Below are 13344 nucleotides of genomic sequence, written 5' to 3'. Positions count from 1 at the left end.
AAAAGAGAGAAAGAACGAGAGACAAGGTTGATGAAAGACAACGAGAACACAGAACTACCCAGGAGGTCTGGGCGTAACATCTTCTTTCAATGGCAATAGAATTGCACGTAGGTGAACCATTTTAGGAGCCGCCGGCGTTGTTTCAAACAAAAAATAAATTTAAAAAAAGCTGCTGGATGCAACCTGGCTAACAAACTTTAAGTCAACCAGAGGCCTCAAATACTTCAACAAGGAGACTTAAAAAAAGCAATAAGCATTGCCTCTAATGAGCTACATTTTGATCTCTGGCAATGTATTTGAAACATGATCGTTGTGGTATAGAACATGGAGCCAGACCACTACACCTCCGAGCTATTGGTTGCATGCCATTACATTATTTATGCGATATCTGAGAGTGGGTCTCGCTTGGAACCTCAGAAACTCTTGGAAGTATAAAAGTATGGCAACACATAACAAGATAACCAGTGCTCACGGAGCCTGTGGGCATGCAGGCAGACGCCACAGTGTCGACATGGGACCTCAAAGCAACTTTAGACTCAGGCTGCAGTGATTTGACACAGCATTCGAGCGGATAACCACCACCCTCTGGGGAATGTAAAGTACAGACGCCCTGAAAGCTTGAAATGGACCTCGGGCGGTTTTGGTAGGATATTGATCTCATACGACACAACCACGTTCAAACTCTGACTGACAAAACTTAGGATGTAATTCAAAAGGATCACAGATTTAATTGTTCCTCTGGAGCAGCCGAACCGATCTAGGACTGAACTGACACATGGACTGACCAAGGAGCCACTGGAGGTAAAGTAGTGTGGTGTCATTATGTGGTGGTGCAGCAATCATATTGCAGTCCTAACCACAGGGTGGCCACATCAGATCATCAGCTGTAGAGCAGTGGTTTCCTAGTAGCCTGTCATCTAGCCTGTATACACACGTGTGTGTGTGTGTGTGTGTGTGCTGAAACATGGCAATCTCGCTGTGGTCTGAGTGGTAACCAATAGCACATGGGCCATGGAAGGGCAGCAGCTGTTGAAACTTGGAAAGTTGTCCATGTGGTCAGTAAACTGTTTGGGGATTATGTGGCAATGCTTTCATCAAACAGGGAATGCGGAAACATTTCCGGGGCCGTAAGGGGGAGGGGGGGGTCTTCTTTCTTAAAAACACTGCCTCAAACAAATAAAAAATCTGTAGTTATGATGTTTCATCAAAACTTGGGGATGTTAAATTGGGAACTACGTTTTCTAGAATAGAATTAATAGCGAGAATATGACGTTATTAAAAGCTTCAACACTAAAATTGTTGTCATTAACTGTTGTGAAAATGGGCAACCAATTAATGTCCTTCTAAGCCAGCAAACAGCAAAACATGCACCCGGTCTCTTCGGCTGTGGGGGAGTCAGCTGTCAAAGCAGAATCAAGGCAAGACTGGAGGTCATCTCTGGACGTTGGTATGATGGACGAGCTGATGTCGGTGTCACTTGAGGGATCCACATTTTCAAGACGTCGATGTTGAAGGGTCAATGGACAAGTGGTGGGTATGAGCACAAAGGTCCAGACAACCAAACATTGAAAAGCGAGAGGACGGATAGAAAAGCAACCAGCTGTACGCACAAGTTCTGGTCTGTTCGCACAACGAGTGCTGATGAAGAAATGTAAGCCTCACATTATCACATAATAAATAATTGATGCCATTGTTTCCTTTCATTTTCTTTACAAGCTCGTTGAAGTCAACAGAATGACTGTTAAGTGAACAGCTCATGTGCTGGATCCGTACTCATAATACCGGATCTGCAATAAAAAAAATACCAATAAAACCGCCCCGGAAGGTAATATAAACTAAACAGGGCAAAAATGAATCCATGAATCAAGAGAATAGACACATCTGTTATTGATATCAAGGTGTCTTTCACTTTTTGCCACCATAACTCGTCAGACATTTATTACTCCCAGCCTCGCTTTGGTTGCACTATTATCACAATATAAACCCACATCACTCTTACGCTCCCTTCTTCTTCTCGCGCCCTTGTGTGTGTGACGCAAAAACACACGCAGACTCATGCACAGCCCTCACCTTTGTCCATAATCTTTTTGGGATGCATAAACAAACACACAAATTCTCACAGATGGTTGTTTTGCCGCTGTACGGAACCACCGTCAAGACACCAAACAGCGTTAAGCAGCAACACTTTGTAACGAGAACAAGTTGTGAGGAAATAAAACCAGAAGAACTGCAGAAACCTGGATCTTCGCCGTGCGTTCCCCACCATCACGTGAATGTTTACATCATTCTCTCATCCTCGCACACATTTATGTAACCCTTTTATCCAGACCAAGATATAAAGCAACAGATCTCTTGATCTCCGTCTGTAAGTGTGTGGGCGTGTCCTTCACGTGTCTCAAGAACTGTTGGTGCAATCTGAACACTGGACACGTTCAATATTGATAAACTTTGAATGAACAAGTGACAGTGCTCGAGAGTCGAGCATGCCGCCTGCAGCGGGGCTTTCTACGCCCTGCATGGTCAAGAGTGAGTAATTCAAAATCACATGGCCATGATCCAGCAGTCGGGTCTGAACATAACATTGAGATTAGTAGTTATAAAATGTACACGAAAAAGTCTACTTCATCATGATATTCAGCTAACATGTGTACAATAGACAGTTTTTAATTGCTCTTAAAACAAATGAGAAGAGATAAAACCAAGTGGGGAATGTCCTTAAGTGACACAGATTACACCACTGGTATCAAGATAATCATCTCATTCATTAAATGTTCATTTGAGCTGAAATCAAGCTTCAATATCTCATTCTATTCACAGATTGCGTAGCCGCTATGGCTGTGAAATGGATTAGTTTCCATTGCCTTTTGTTAGACAATGTTTCTGAAAAGGGATGTTTTTCTCACGTCTGTGACTAATACCTACTGAAAGTCAAGACAGAAAGAAAGGCGGGAGGATGAAGATCCACGAACAAAAAGGAAAGAAACAGAGCAGATATGAATGATTCTGAAAATGCACCTGACCAATGCTGGGACTCTTTGAGCCTTACACACACATCAATGTACAGAGAGACAGCGACATACAGAGATGACACAACCCGAAAGACAGCTCAAGAGAGAATCAAACCAAACAAACCTCTACGTGCCTCTCTCTCTCTGTGGAGTACCAGTGTGATGTAACAGTGAGTAATAATACCATTTATGTGCCAAGGGCAGGCACAAGGTCTCAACAAGTGTGTGTCTTAATAGCGGCACATTAAAATGGAGCTTTTCATTCTCGGTTCAGGACACGTAGGGCCTTCGTGACCACGGGGGCTTCGACAACGAGAGCTGACGCAATGGCCTATCAAGGTCTACCAGCTTTGGATCTCCGCAGGTGACTTTGCATCCTTCACGAATTGACGAGATTACGGAGTGGTGCTGAAAGAAGTCCTGTTGCTTTTCTTTGCTTGATTTGAGAACTGTAACGTTGGAGGGAGTTTTAATGAGAGGAGAGAGAAGTTTCTTCTGGTTGTTGCCGATTGTGGCAGTCGGATGTTCTTTTCTTTCCTTCCTTCCTTTCTGTTTAGTAACACTGTCTCGGTTAAAAGGTACATGGACGCATTATAAATTTAAAACATGTCTGATATATTATGATGCTTGAGATTACAAGTCATTAAATTATGGGCAATTACCAAGCCACCCAAACCTGATAATGAAAAGAGAGAAAATACACTTTCTTCTGCTTTTGATGTTTGTAAAACTTGGCATCATCAATTGGTTTTCTACCTCATGGTACGCCAAATGACGGCCCCACTAGAACCTGCTATCACTACCAAACTGATTGGTAGAGTGGACACTAGACAACAACAAAAGCAGTGAAAATAAGTTATTGTATTTGTTGGTGTTGTATAATAGTAGTAACAGGCCACAGCCCATTCTGTTTTTTGCCAATGTAGCATTAAACTCCACGCTTTGAGCAGTGGGCTCAGAAAAATATATATATATATTTTTTAAAGTTCTTGACAAGTTGAACTCTTCCCTGATTTGGAGCACGTTCTCTGTCTGAAAATAAGCCAGCATTCCCTCTTAGTCCACCTGGCGAGCGTTCCTCATTAAGCAGAAGAAAAAGCACTTAAAAGTAGCCCAGAAATAGATGAGCGTTCCTCTCAAAATACACACACTCGCATCCTGGTCAATACGCGGTGCATAGGCCATTCCACCGAATTCGTTCAAAGTGCTGTCCCCCAACCAGAAAAACTATTCATCAAAACCATTAGGGATAGGGTTATTTTAATATATTACTGTTTTACTATAGTATTTTAAAATATTTTAATTATTTCCAACCTGCCTTTGAACCAATTCGGTAGAATGGCCCGTATATGTGTGAACCTACCAAGAAACACAGACGCGCCACCTACCTTGGTGATCTTGGGGTGGGTGCAGCGGCTGTTCCCACGGGTGGCGTGCATCCATCCACCGCCCTCCGCCAGCTGCAGCGGGAGGTGGAAATTTCCTCCACCGTTGCACTCCTGCCGGAGGGAGCACTTCCTGTCCTGGACGCACCAACCGCATTCGAACCTGGGGTCGGCCTTCAGGCACATGCCACAGCTGTCCCGCAACGCTCGGCACTTGTAGAGGTGGGCTGGCGAGAGAGACACCATTGATGTGACTGAGGTTGTATTCACACAAACACTTCCATGAACAGCACATTTTCACTGCGCACTTCATCAAACTTGTGACTCTGATCGATACATGAATTCACAGAAACAGCCATGACGTTTACTTTTATATGACCATGGCCTTTATGATGTCAGAAATGTTAGTGTGCAACAAACAGCTAACCAGCTAGCTAACGCAGCTAATTTAATAAAACATTTTCAGTTAGCAAGAAGACGGCATTAGGACACAAAGGAATATTACAGAGGAAAATGAAAGCCACACCATTGTTCTGCTGAAATGGAGTTTATTTTTTTCATCATTATTTTATGTTTTAACATTTCAAAAAGAATGAATCCCTCTTTAAGAAAATACATGAAAACAGAAACTAGCGGAACGGCGGCTAACTCAACTGCCATTTCACAGTAGCGCTCTTGTTTCTCATTTTGCACTGTTCAAGGTTTTACTGAACGTTTATGCTGCTTTCCATTAGGTGTTTTGTATTTATGTGTCTGAAAAGCTGAATCACAACATTTGGGATTTCCACCCACATTCACTGGGAAAATTGATATTGACTTAACTTGTGATATTTGAGCTTCATTTGTTAGCAACCAAAAAGTACTGGGTATTTCATGTACCTCGTTTAAAATGACGAGAGCTTGTGAGCTCTACAGGTGTTGGTTGACTAAAGACATGTATTTTAACCTTTGCACAAAGCCAGGCTAACCTTTTTGGAAAGTCTTAATTTTGCAGACTGTTTGAGAAATGTTTGTTTGATGAACAGAAAGTTCTTCGAACTGTTAATTTAAAAGAAAGCAAGGGGCCAAACTAAAAAAAGCCAGAATAAGTAATCAGGAGTTTGAGAGAGAGAAAGAGAGAGAGAGAGAGAGAGAGAGAGAGAGAGAGAGAGAGAGAGAGAGAGAGAGAGAGAAAGAGAGAGAGAAGGAACAGCATTAATACATGTTAAATGCCTAAAACCTACAGTAGTTGATTGTTACCATTACGAGTCTGTGACGGTGAGAAAATAACTGTTCCCACAGATAAACAACAGAAGAGAAAAATTAACAAGCAACCTAAAGGGATATTACAGAAATTATTAATTCAACAGGTAATGTCTTCTAACGCCAAAAGGGAATTGATAATTTGTGGTGTAAAAAAATATATTCCCTCAACTCTGTGGAGTGGAAAAAGTAATTAAAAGTTAAAAAAAAAAAAAGAAAAAGAAATGAATACATAACTAAATAAATAAATATTCAACACTCAAACACCTGAGAAGAGAGACGAGATGAAAGGCAGTGGGGGAGGAGGGGAAGGCTACATTTTAGCTGCGCTTGTTAACAAAACAGCAACACAAATTGTTATGAATTTGAAGATGGCGAAGCCCCGCGAGGCCGAGAGGAGCAGAGAAACGGATTAGAGAGCCAGAGAGAGAGTGAGAGGGGTGGAGAGGCACCAGACCCGAAAAAATCCGTGTGATGAGTGAAAACAAACAGAGGAGAGAGAGAGAGAGAGAGAGAGAGAGAGAGAGAGAGAGAGAGATGAACTACAGGTAAATGGACAGGTGTCTTCTGTTTGCTTTTGGTCCATTTGTACATCTGTTAATCTCTCTCATCATAATCTCAGTTGATACTATAATGCCAGAACCTGCAGGCTGGTTTCTTTGCTGTCGCACCGGTTAAACAGATTTTAAATGAACTGAGCTGGAAACACAAACAGCTAAAAAATTTAAAAGAATAAAAGCATGAAAGAATCCCCTCTCCTCCTCCTGCTGCTCGTCGGCAGACAGACGGCGGCCGGACTTCAAAGCTTCTCACGTATCCGTCTGCCCGCCTCGGCCCGCCGCTCGGGCCTAATCTGATTAGCCATGGCTCGGCTTAAAAGTAGCGGCGGCGCTAATTAATCTGAACCAAATGAATGATTTAATTAACATTAACATCTCCACTTTACACCGGGGCAAAGACGGGGGAAAGACGGGCCGGCGCCGGGCGGCTCTGCCTCAGACGGATAATGCGGCCCCCGACTCGAGGAGAGAAAGACGGGGATGGAGCCGAGAGGGATTAATAGGGGATAGAGAGGGAAAAAAGGAGGAGAAGGTCTTTATGAGATTTATATGAGTGAGGAGGGTTTCATAATGCACCTTTTTTAAACACAAAGCATCGCATTGAAGTCAATCCTAATCGGTATTCTGTGAGGCTTCAGCGCCAGACTCATAGGATATCTAAAGGGTGGGGGTGTTTGATCGCGTTGTTGATTGAAACTTTGGTTTAAGTCCGTCTTTGGCTTCGGCTGCTGCTCGCATACGTTCTCCGCCGCCTAGAAAGTCGAATAGCGAGGATTGCTCGGTCATGCTCGGAACAACAGGAACAAACTTGTCAAGTTCACACACATGGCGCCTCTAAGATCATTTCACACTACCAAATTCTCAACACCACTGCTGGTCACGTGCAGAGCGCTCACTCTGTTTCTAGAGTTTCCAACAACAACTCAAAAGCCCTTTCTTCTCGTTTAATTTGAAGACATCCGGATAGAAGCCTCTGCACTGCCAAGAGGCATCCTCAGTTCATGTTTAACACTATGATCTTTGAGATGGAGAAAAAAAACAAAAAAAAGCTCTTCATAAGGTTCTCACTAGGATTCCCCACCAGCTCAGGGTCTTAAACTGTGAACTGTGAACTTTATTTATTCCCATTTATTTACCAGTGAGCTGGGAGGAAATTGGAGGATTTGTGGGAAAAAAAAGAGACTTTGAGGAGCTCTGAGAACGTCGCTTGTCAAAGTGGTCAGAGGCTTAACGGGTACAGCTGAGGCCGATGCTAATGCAGGATTTGGGACACGAGCAAAAGTACTGGACGAATAAAAAATGACGCAGGCTCTCGAAGTTAGGGCAAAGTTACCAAAGTCATTAGGAGTCATCCTCTGGAGAACGTGGACGTCTGCACCGACTTGCAAGGCGACCGACAAAGTAATCTGTGAGATATTTCAGCCTTAATTAAAGAGTCGGACCGACCAGCCGACAGTCATCCAGGCAGCCAAAGGGATCCGTTATCGCCTTTCAGTTACACCGCTCTGACGCGCACAAAGGAGGAGCAATCGTGACAAGTGGTATGGACGGACAGGTGACTTCTTTGTCGGACAGTTTGGGTGTCAGCTTTGACAGCTTGACAGCAACAAGTCGTTGCAACAGTTTACTTGGAAGCGGATCGGGAGCCCAAGCTACCTCCATCAGGTTGTTTGACGTTACGATTTGTATGAAGTTGTTCCGCTTTACTATAAAAAGGCGCCTCAAAGGACAAAGTGCAACTCAGTTTGGAGGATTTTTTTTTTATCAAACTTACCGAAATTAAACGGAATCCAAAAAATGTTGAGCAGAACACAATGACAGTACACAATATATATGTGTATTTGTTTGATGAATGTTTCTGGCTGAAAAAGAATGTACAGACTTTGCTCTCAAAATATATGCTAATATAGTACTGATACAAACAAATATTGATCGGTTGAGTGCTTTTTCTGATGAGGAAAGGTCGCAGGCCCTGCAGTTCGAAACGACGGTCCATCAACTCGATTGCACAAAAATGGTATTATTTGTTTCGTTGTGGGCAAATATATCAACTTTAATCCCCAGACGGCACGGTTCAGCGTGGACAGACAGACTGAACACATTAAAAGGAGCGCACCTCAAACCAAATAACACAGGGAGGAGAACTGGGCCGTGACCGATAAGCGACTAATTTCCAAAGCAATCTGCAAGTAAAAAGCAGCCGCGCGCCTGACATTTATCAAAACGAGGTCACATGGAACACAAAGGACGCGAGATTAACACGTGTCGCGCGAAAGGCTCAAGGAGAAAAAAACATCCCAGAAGAGAATACAGGGGGCGGATGGGGACCTAAAAAACAGTGTACGACACATTCGAGAATAAGACTCACATTATCTTGTGTAATGGGACGTCTAAAATCATTAGCCTCCACCACCCAACACATTACACTTGATAAAGAATTCACAATTGGTAATTGTTTTCCACTTCATGCACAAATAGCGATTAAAAATAATAAATGCCATCCCTTCGTGTCGCTTTCTGTTCTTTTTTATCAATCCCTTTATTCTAACACCCCCCCCCCACTCCCTCCATTCATTACATGCTGCATTTATCAACCTGTCATCCATCGTTCTTCTCTTCTTCTGCCAATTGGTTTTGCCATTTGTTTATCTTCCCCTCTAACATCCATCCCTATTAATTTCCTCGTTGGATGTTTGTTTGTTATCATCGACGTCCATCAATCACTCCTTCTGCCTGTCTTTTGTCCCCGAGACAAGAAGTACAGTGTGTTATTTTGTTACACTTTTTACACCTTACTCCCCTGATGGCTGTCAAAAATGAAATTACAGATTTCTGATGAAGGGAGAGGGAGGGAAACTGTTGTTGCTTCACAAAATTCATTACAGCCAGATAAACAAGCGGGGTCGAGTCAAATTATTGTTCTTTTTTTTCTTCTTTGCGACATCAAAATGAGTGTTAGAGAGTAAAAGAGAGAGAGAAGAGGCTCTACCTTGAATGTTGAACGGGTTGTCGATCACGAAGTTTCCATTCCACACCACGGAGAGGTCGACCGGTAGGTCACTGATGTCGGCGCCCTCGTAGTCGTACTGAGAGAGAGAAACAGAGGGTCGGGGTGTGAGGAGTCATGTATTGATAATAAATCCCACGCAAGCGGGGAATTGTGTGAGGCGTCATTGTTATGTGCAAAGTGATTGGCCCTCGGCTCGCTCGCCGCGCAGACAGTGATACATGCGGGGAGCGGGCACAGATCCGTATTCGCCACAACACGGATCCTTTCATAAATACACACAGGGAAATAACGGATGGGTTACAGCTGAGCGGGCACCGGCGAGGGGGGAGACAGGGATGGGGAAGAGTGGGAAAAGAAGGGAGGGAGAGGAGATGAGATATGAGGGAGAGGCGGAGGAGGAGGAGCAGGAGGAGGAACGGTTAGAGAGGTTGAAGGCGGACAGGAATCAGACAGTGGTAGACGTGTGAGAGGACCTTATTCATTTACCCGTGAGCTAAGTGGTGGGATGAGGGTGAGGGAGAGATAAGATGCGGAGCCGTGTAAAGTGAAATTGGCATTTCCAATTTGCTCCCTGACACACTGGATTTGATAGACGGGACTCGACCATCCCATATGGGCAATGAGGCCTGAGACACGTGCACACACACGCACGCACACACACACACACACACACACACACACACAGAATACCGTCAAAACTTTTCTCCCCTCTGAAGAAGATTTACTACCATGACCAAAACGTGAATAGGTATTCGCACCTGATGTCAGTATGTGTGTTGTTGTATCGCCACACACAAGTTAAAGACGCAGTGTGTAAGACGTCCCGGCGGCAAATAGCGACGATGTTGCAGATAAAAGCCCAAAGATCCTGCTCATTCCTGGAGCTTGAGGTAACAAAAAAGAAAGAAAGTGAAACCATCAAAACCTTTATGGCAGCAGAAATAACGCCCCGTTATGAGCCGCACGGGTTTCCTGCATACCAGCACAGCAGATGAGCTACTGATATCGATGTTCTCAGAGCAAAAAAAAACCCACAATTACCACGTTATTTCAGACCGGTAAAGATTTCAGTCCAGGAGGAGAAGTATATGAAATAAAAGGGCCGCACAGAAGAACGAGAAGAACACAAACACGGGGGGGAAGAAAAATAGGAGACATTGTAAGCGGCCACGGAGAGAAGGAATGTGGGAAGTCTGGATCTCGACTGAGCCTGTTCAGAGGCTGAGAGGAGCGCAGACCATCGAAAACCACAGGATTCTGGGAGGTCAGCAGCACAGGGATCCCACCAAAACGCTGTTCTGCCACAAAGGAAAGGCTGAACGGGCTTATTCCCCACCCACTAGTTCAGCGTGACCCTGATCCATCACACGTGAGGTTGGGCTGCTGACTTTATTAGCATCACCATTACGTCCCACTGCTACCAGCCCCAGTGAAACCACAGGGGCTGTTACACACACACACACACACACTTGTCTCTCTGCGGCGTGGCCCCCATTAAACTTTAAGGGTTCTGACTTGTTTGCCGTCACCAAGACACTGGGTGAGCTTGTTCTCTTGTCAGTCCTCTGCCCACCCTGCTGTTCGCCACATCATGCTTTATTCATGCTGTCACATGGCTTGAAGTGCCGACCCCGAAACCACACTGCGACACCGCTGCCCAGTCTCGCCTCCAGGGGACAAAAAGACAACGTTTTCAGGCCGTTTTACCGCTGAAAATAAGGCAAACACGAGGAAAAGGGACTCGGGGAGAGGAGAGGCAGCCGAAGGAGAAAGAACTTCAGGAGGGCATCACAATCCGAGGCGGAGGAGACGTAGCTGAAGGTTGTCATTGATCAGCTACGTTTGGTAGCGTGCTAACATTTGCCAAATAGCACGGTAAAACGCTGAGGTGCATTTCAGCTGACATTTCAACCTGGCCATGGCGCTCGGCGTGAAGTCTGGAAAAATTCAAGAAAGTTGTTCCACGTGTGAGTTTTAGGGCAATCCCTCCGATAGCGGTCGAGATATTTTCCCTCGAAACCAGAAACATCAACCTCATGGTGACGCTAAAGGAAAAGTCAAGGGATCCCCAGAGTCCAATGACTTCAGCGTTTGGGGCGGAGTGGCTTTATGAGTGTCCGTAGATCACGGCGAGCGCTTCCATGTGGCTGCATGTTTCCAGACCGTCCTCGCCATCTGCGGCCGTGTTAAAGCCACTTCCGGGGAGTGTCACTTTAAGCCGACACTTTAATAATGTATCACACTGGTCTTGTCAGTCACCGGTTATTACTCTACTCTGACCTCTGAAATAAAAAAAAATAAAGGAATAATTATTCTCTAATGAGATTTAGACTCGACTTTAAAAGGTTCGGTTAACACGGACAAAGCATCGTGCACTTTGTTTTTGACGGAGAGGAGTCTGAATTTGGAAAGAAGCTCTGCGTTTCTGTCTCAGTTCGACAGTCACCTTTAGAAAAACATGAAGTGTGGCATGAAAGCACATCTAATTATGGACCGGTGCCGAAGCCATTACCTCATCTTAAACTGTCTTTACCAAATGGCGACATCGTCGAAGAACCTGTGTGTGAATATCAAGTGAGGACTAACTCTGAGACACTTTGAATCCAGAAGTGCAGTTAATACAGTAAACTGAATCGAGGCGTATATTCTTCCTTAACGCTTCACTTCCATAAATGTCTCTGCCCGTGTGCGTGAAAGTGCAGTGTGATGATGATGTGCTGTACTTCCTGTATTTCTGTAGCTCCACAGGGTTCGACCAACACGCTGACACGTGTTATCTAACTGTAACTAATGAGCGTTAGTTTTCCGAATACAGTGTCTAATGTCTGACCCTGCTCCAAAAAATCCTTTCCATTTCCACCTCTCCGTTGCTTTGACTCACGGCCTGAAAAGCAACCGGACGCGTCGCACCTTAAATCCATCTTTCTTTGGCTTAATGAGAAACGGTTTTGCTCTCTTTTGTTTGTGTGATTTATTATCCATGCCCATGTTTACCCACATTTCCTGCATCTAATTATGTTTTCTTTTGTCCCTTAGCCGTCCTACTCTGGGGTATCTCTTTAGCCACCGTGTGGATTTCTTCCGTCTGCAATTTTTCTGTCTGCAATTTTTCTGTCTGCAATTTTTCCTACTGCTGTTGAAGATGTTTGGATCTTCAGCCGACCTTCACCTTAATTGATCACAGCTATGAACATACATGTGAAAGGTATTTACGACAGGTATTTTTATTAACGTATTGAACTGCTATTAACGATTGGATTTCACTGACTCTTAAGCAGAGCTTTGAATGAAAAGTAGTGGCAGCCTCTGGGTAAAAATTGATGCCACCCCCCGCGGAGCGGTCTCTCTGCTGGCCTGGCGTCCTGACTTCCCTCCCCTGAGCGCCCAGAGCTGCTGGAGATGAGTAATCAGACTCATTACTGAAGCCTCTGGCCAGCTCCTCCATGTCACTGCATGTAATTAATCTACCTGCGCCAACTCATGGTATAGCCCCGCCTCCCAAGGGAAAAGAGAGGAGAGTAGAGGGGGAAGTTACGTAGAGCGAAGGGTAGGAGGGAAAAGGGAGCGAAAAGTTGGGCGGATGCAACCGGAGGACAGCTAGAGAACAGATATATAGGGGAGTGAGAGAAGTGAAAAGGAGGAGAGGAGATTAGAAGAAGGGAACAAGAGGAGAGGCCATGAGGAAAAGAGGGGGGACAGAAAGAGGGCGCGAAAAAGAGTACAGCACAGAGGGGGGGAAGAAGAGATTTAAACTAGGCGGTGAGGAACGAGAGAGGTACAGGGAAGGGGAGGGGCACTGCGAGGGGGCGAGGGAAGCAAAGTGACACGGGGAGGGGAAAAAAAGGAGAGGGAGGGGAGGAGGTGTACAAAACTACAAGGTGAGCACAAAGCCGTCCCTGGCCTCATTACAGTAACACAGCAGCCTGGCTCGGGTTCATTCGTTATCTGCTCCCGCACTCGTTTATTCTCTCTGAACATGAATCGTCTCCATGGACTGCGTGTCCCCGTGGATTGCATGAATAGATATGGCCCTGTGCATGTGCGTGTGTGTGTGTCTGTGTGTGTGAGAGCGTCAGACGGGCTGAAAACTTGCTGATGTTAACAAAACAGAGCAGCTGGCTTGTGAGGAGGGGGAAAAC

General features: G+C 44.9%; 1 protein-coding gene across 3 annotated transcripts in view; it reads right to left on the bottom strand.

Moving 5' to 3' along the window:
- Positions 1-13344, bottom strand: part of LOC137799940 (plexin-A1-like) — a 231357-nt gene that overhangs the window by 54731 nt on the left and 163282 nt on the right. For all 3 annotated transcript variants that reach the window (XM_068596847.1, XM_068596848.1, XM_068596850.1), the window contains exons 11-12: positions 9185-9281; positions 4397-4620 (exon numbers count right to left, since the gene is read on the bottom strand). In XM_068596847.1, the coding sequence (XP_068452948.1) occupies positions 4397-4620; positions 9185-9281 (321 nt within the window). The remainder of the gene's footprint in view (positions 1-4396; positions 4621-9184; positions 9282-13344) is intronic.

The sequence above is a fragment of the Clinocottus analis genome, unplaced genomic scaffold (assembly GCF_023055335.1).
Source record: "Clinocottus analis isolate CAN_PGR_092001 unplaced genomic scaffold, fCliAna1.0.p SCAF_4, whole genome shotgun sequence".
NCBI lineage: Eukaryota > Metazoa > Chordata > Actinopteri > Perciformes > Cottidae > Clinocottus > Clinocottus analis.
This window is presented reverse-complemented; position numbering and strand designations above follow the sequence as displayed.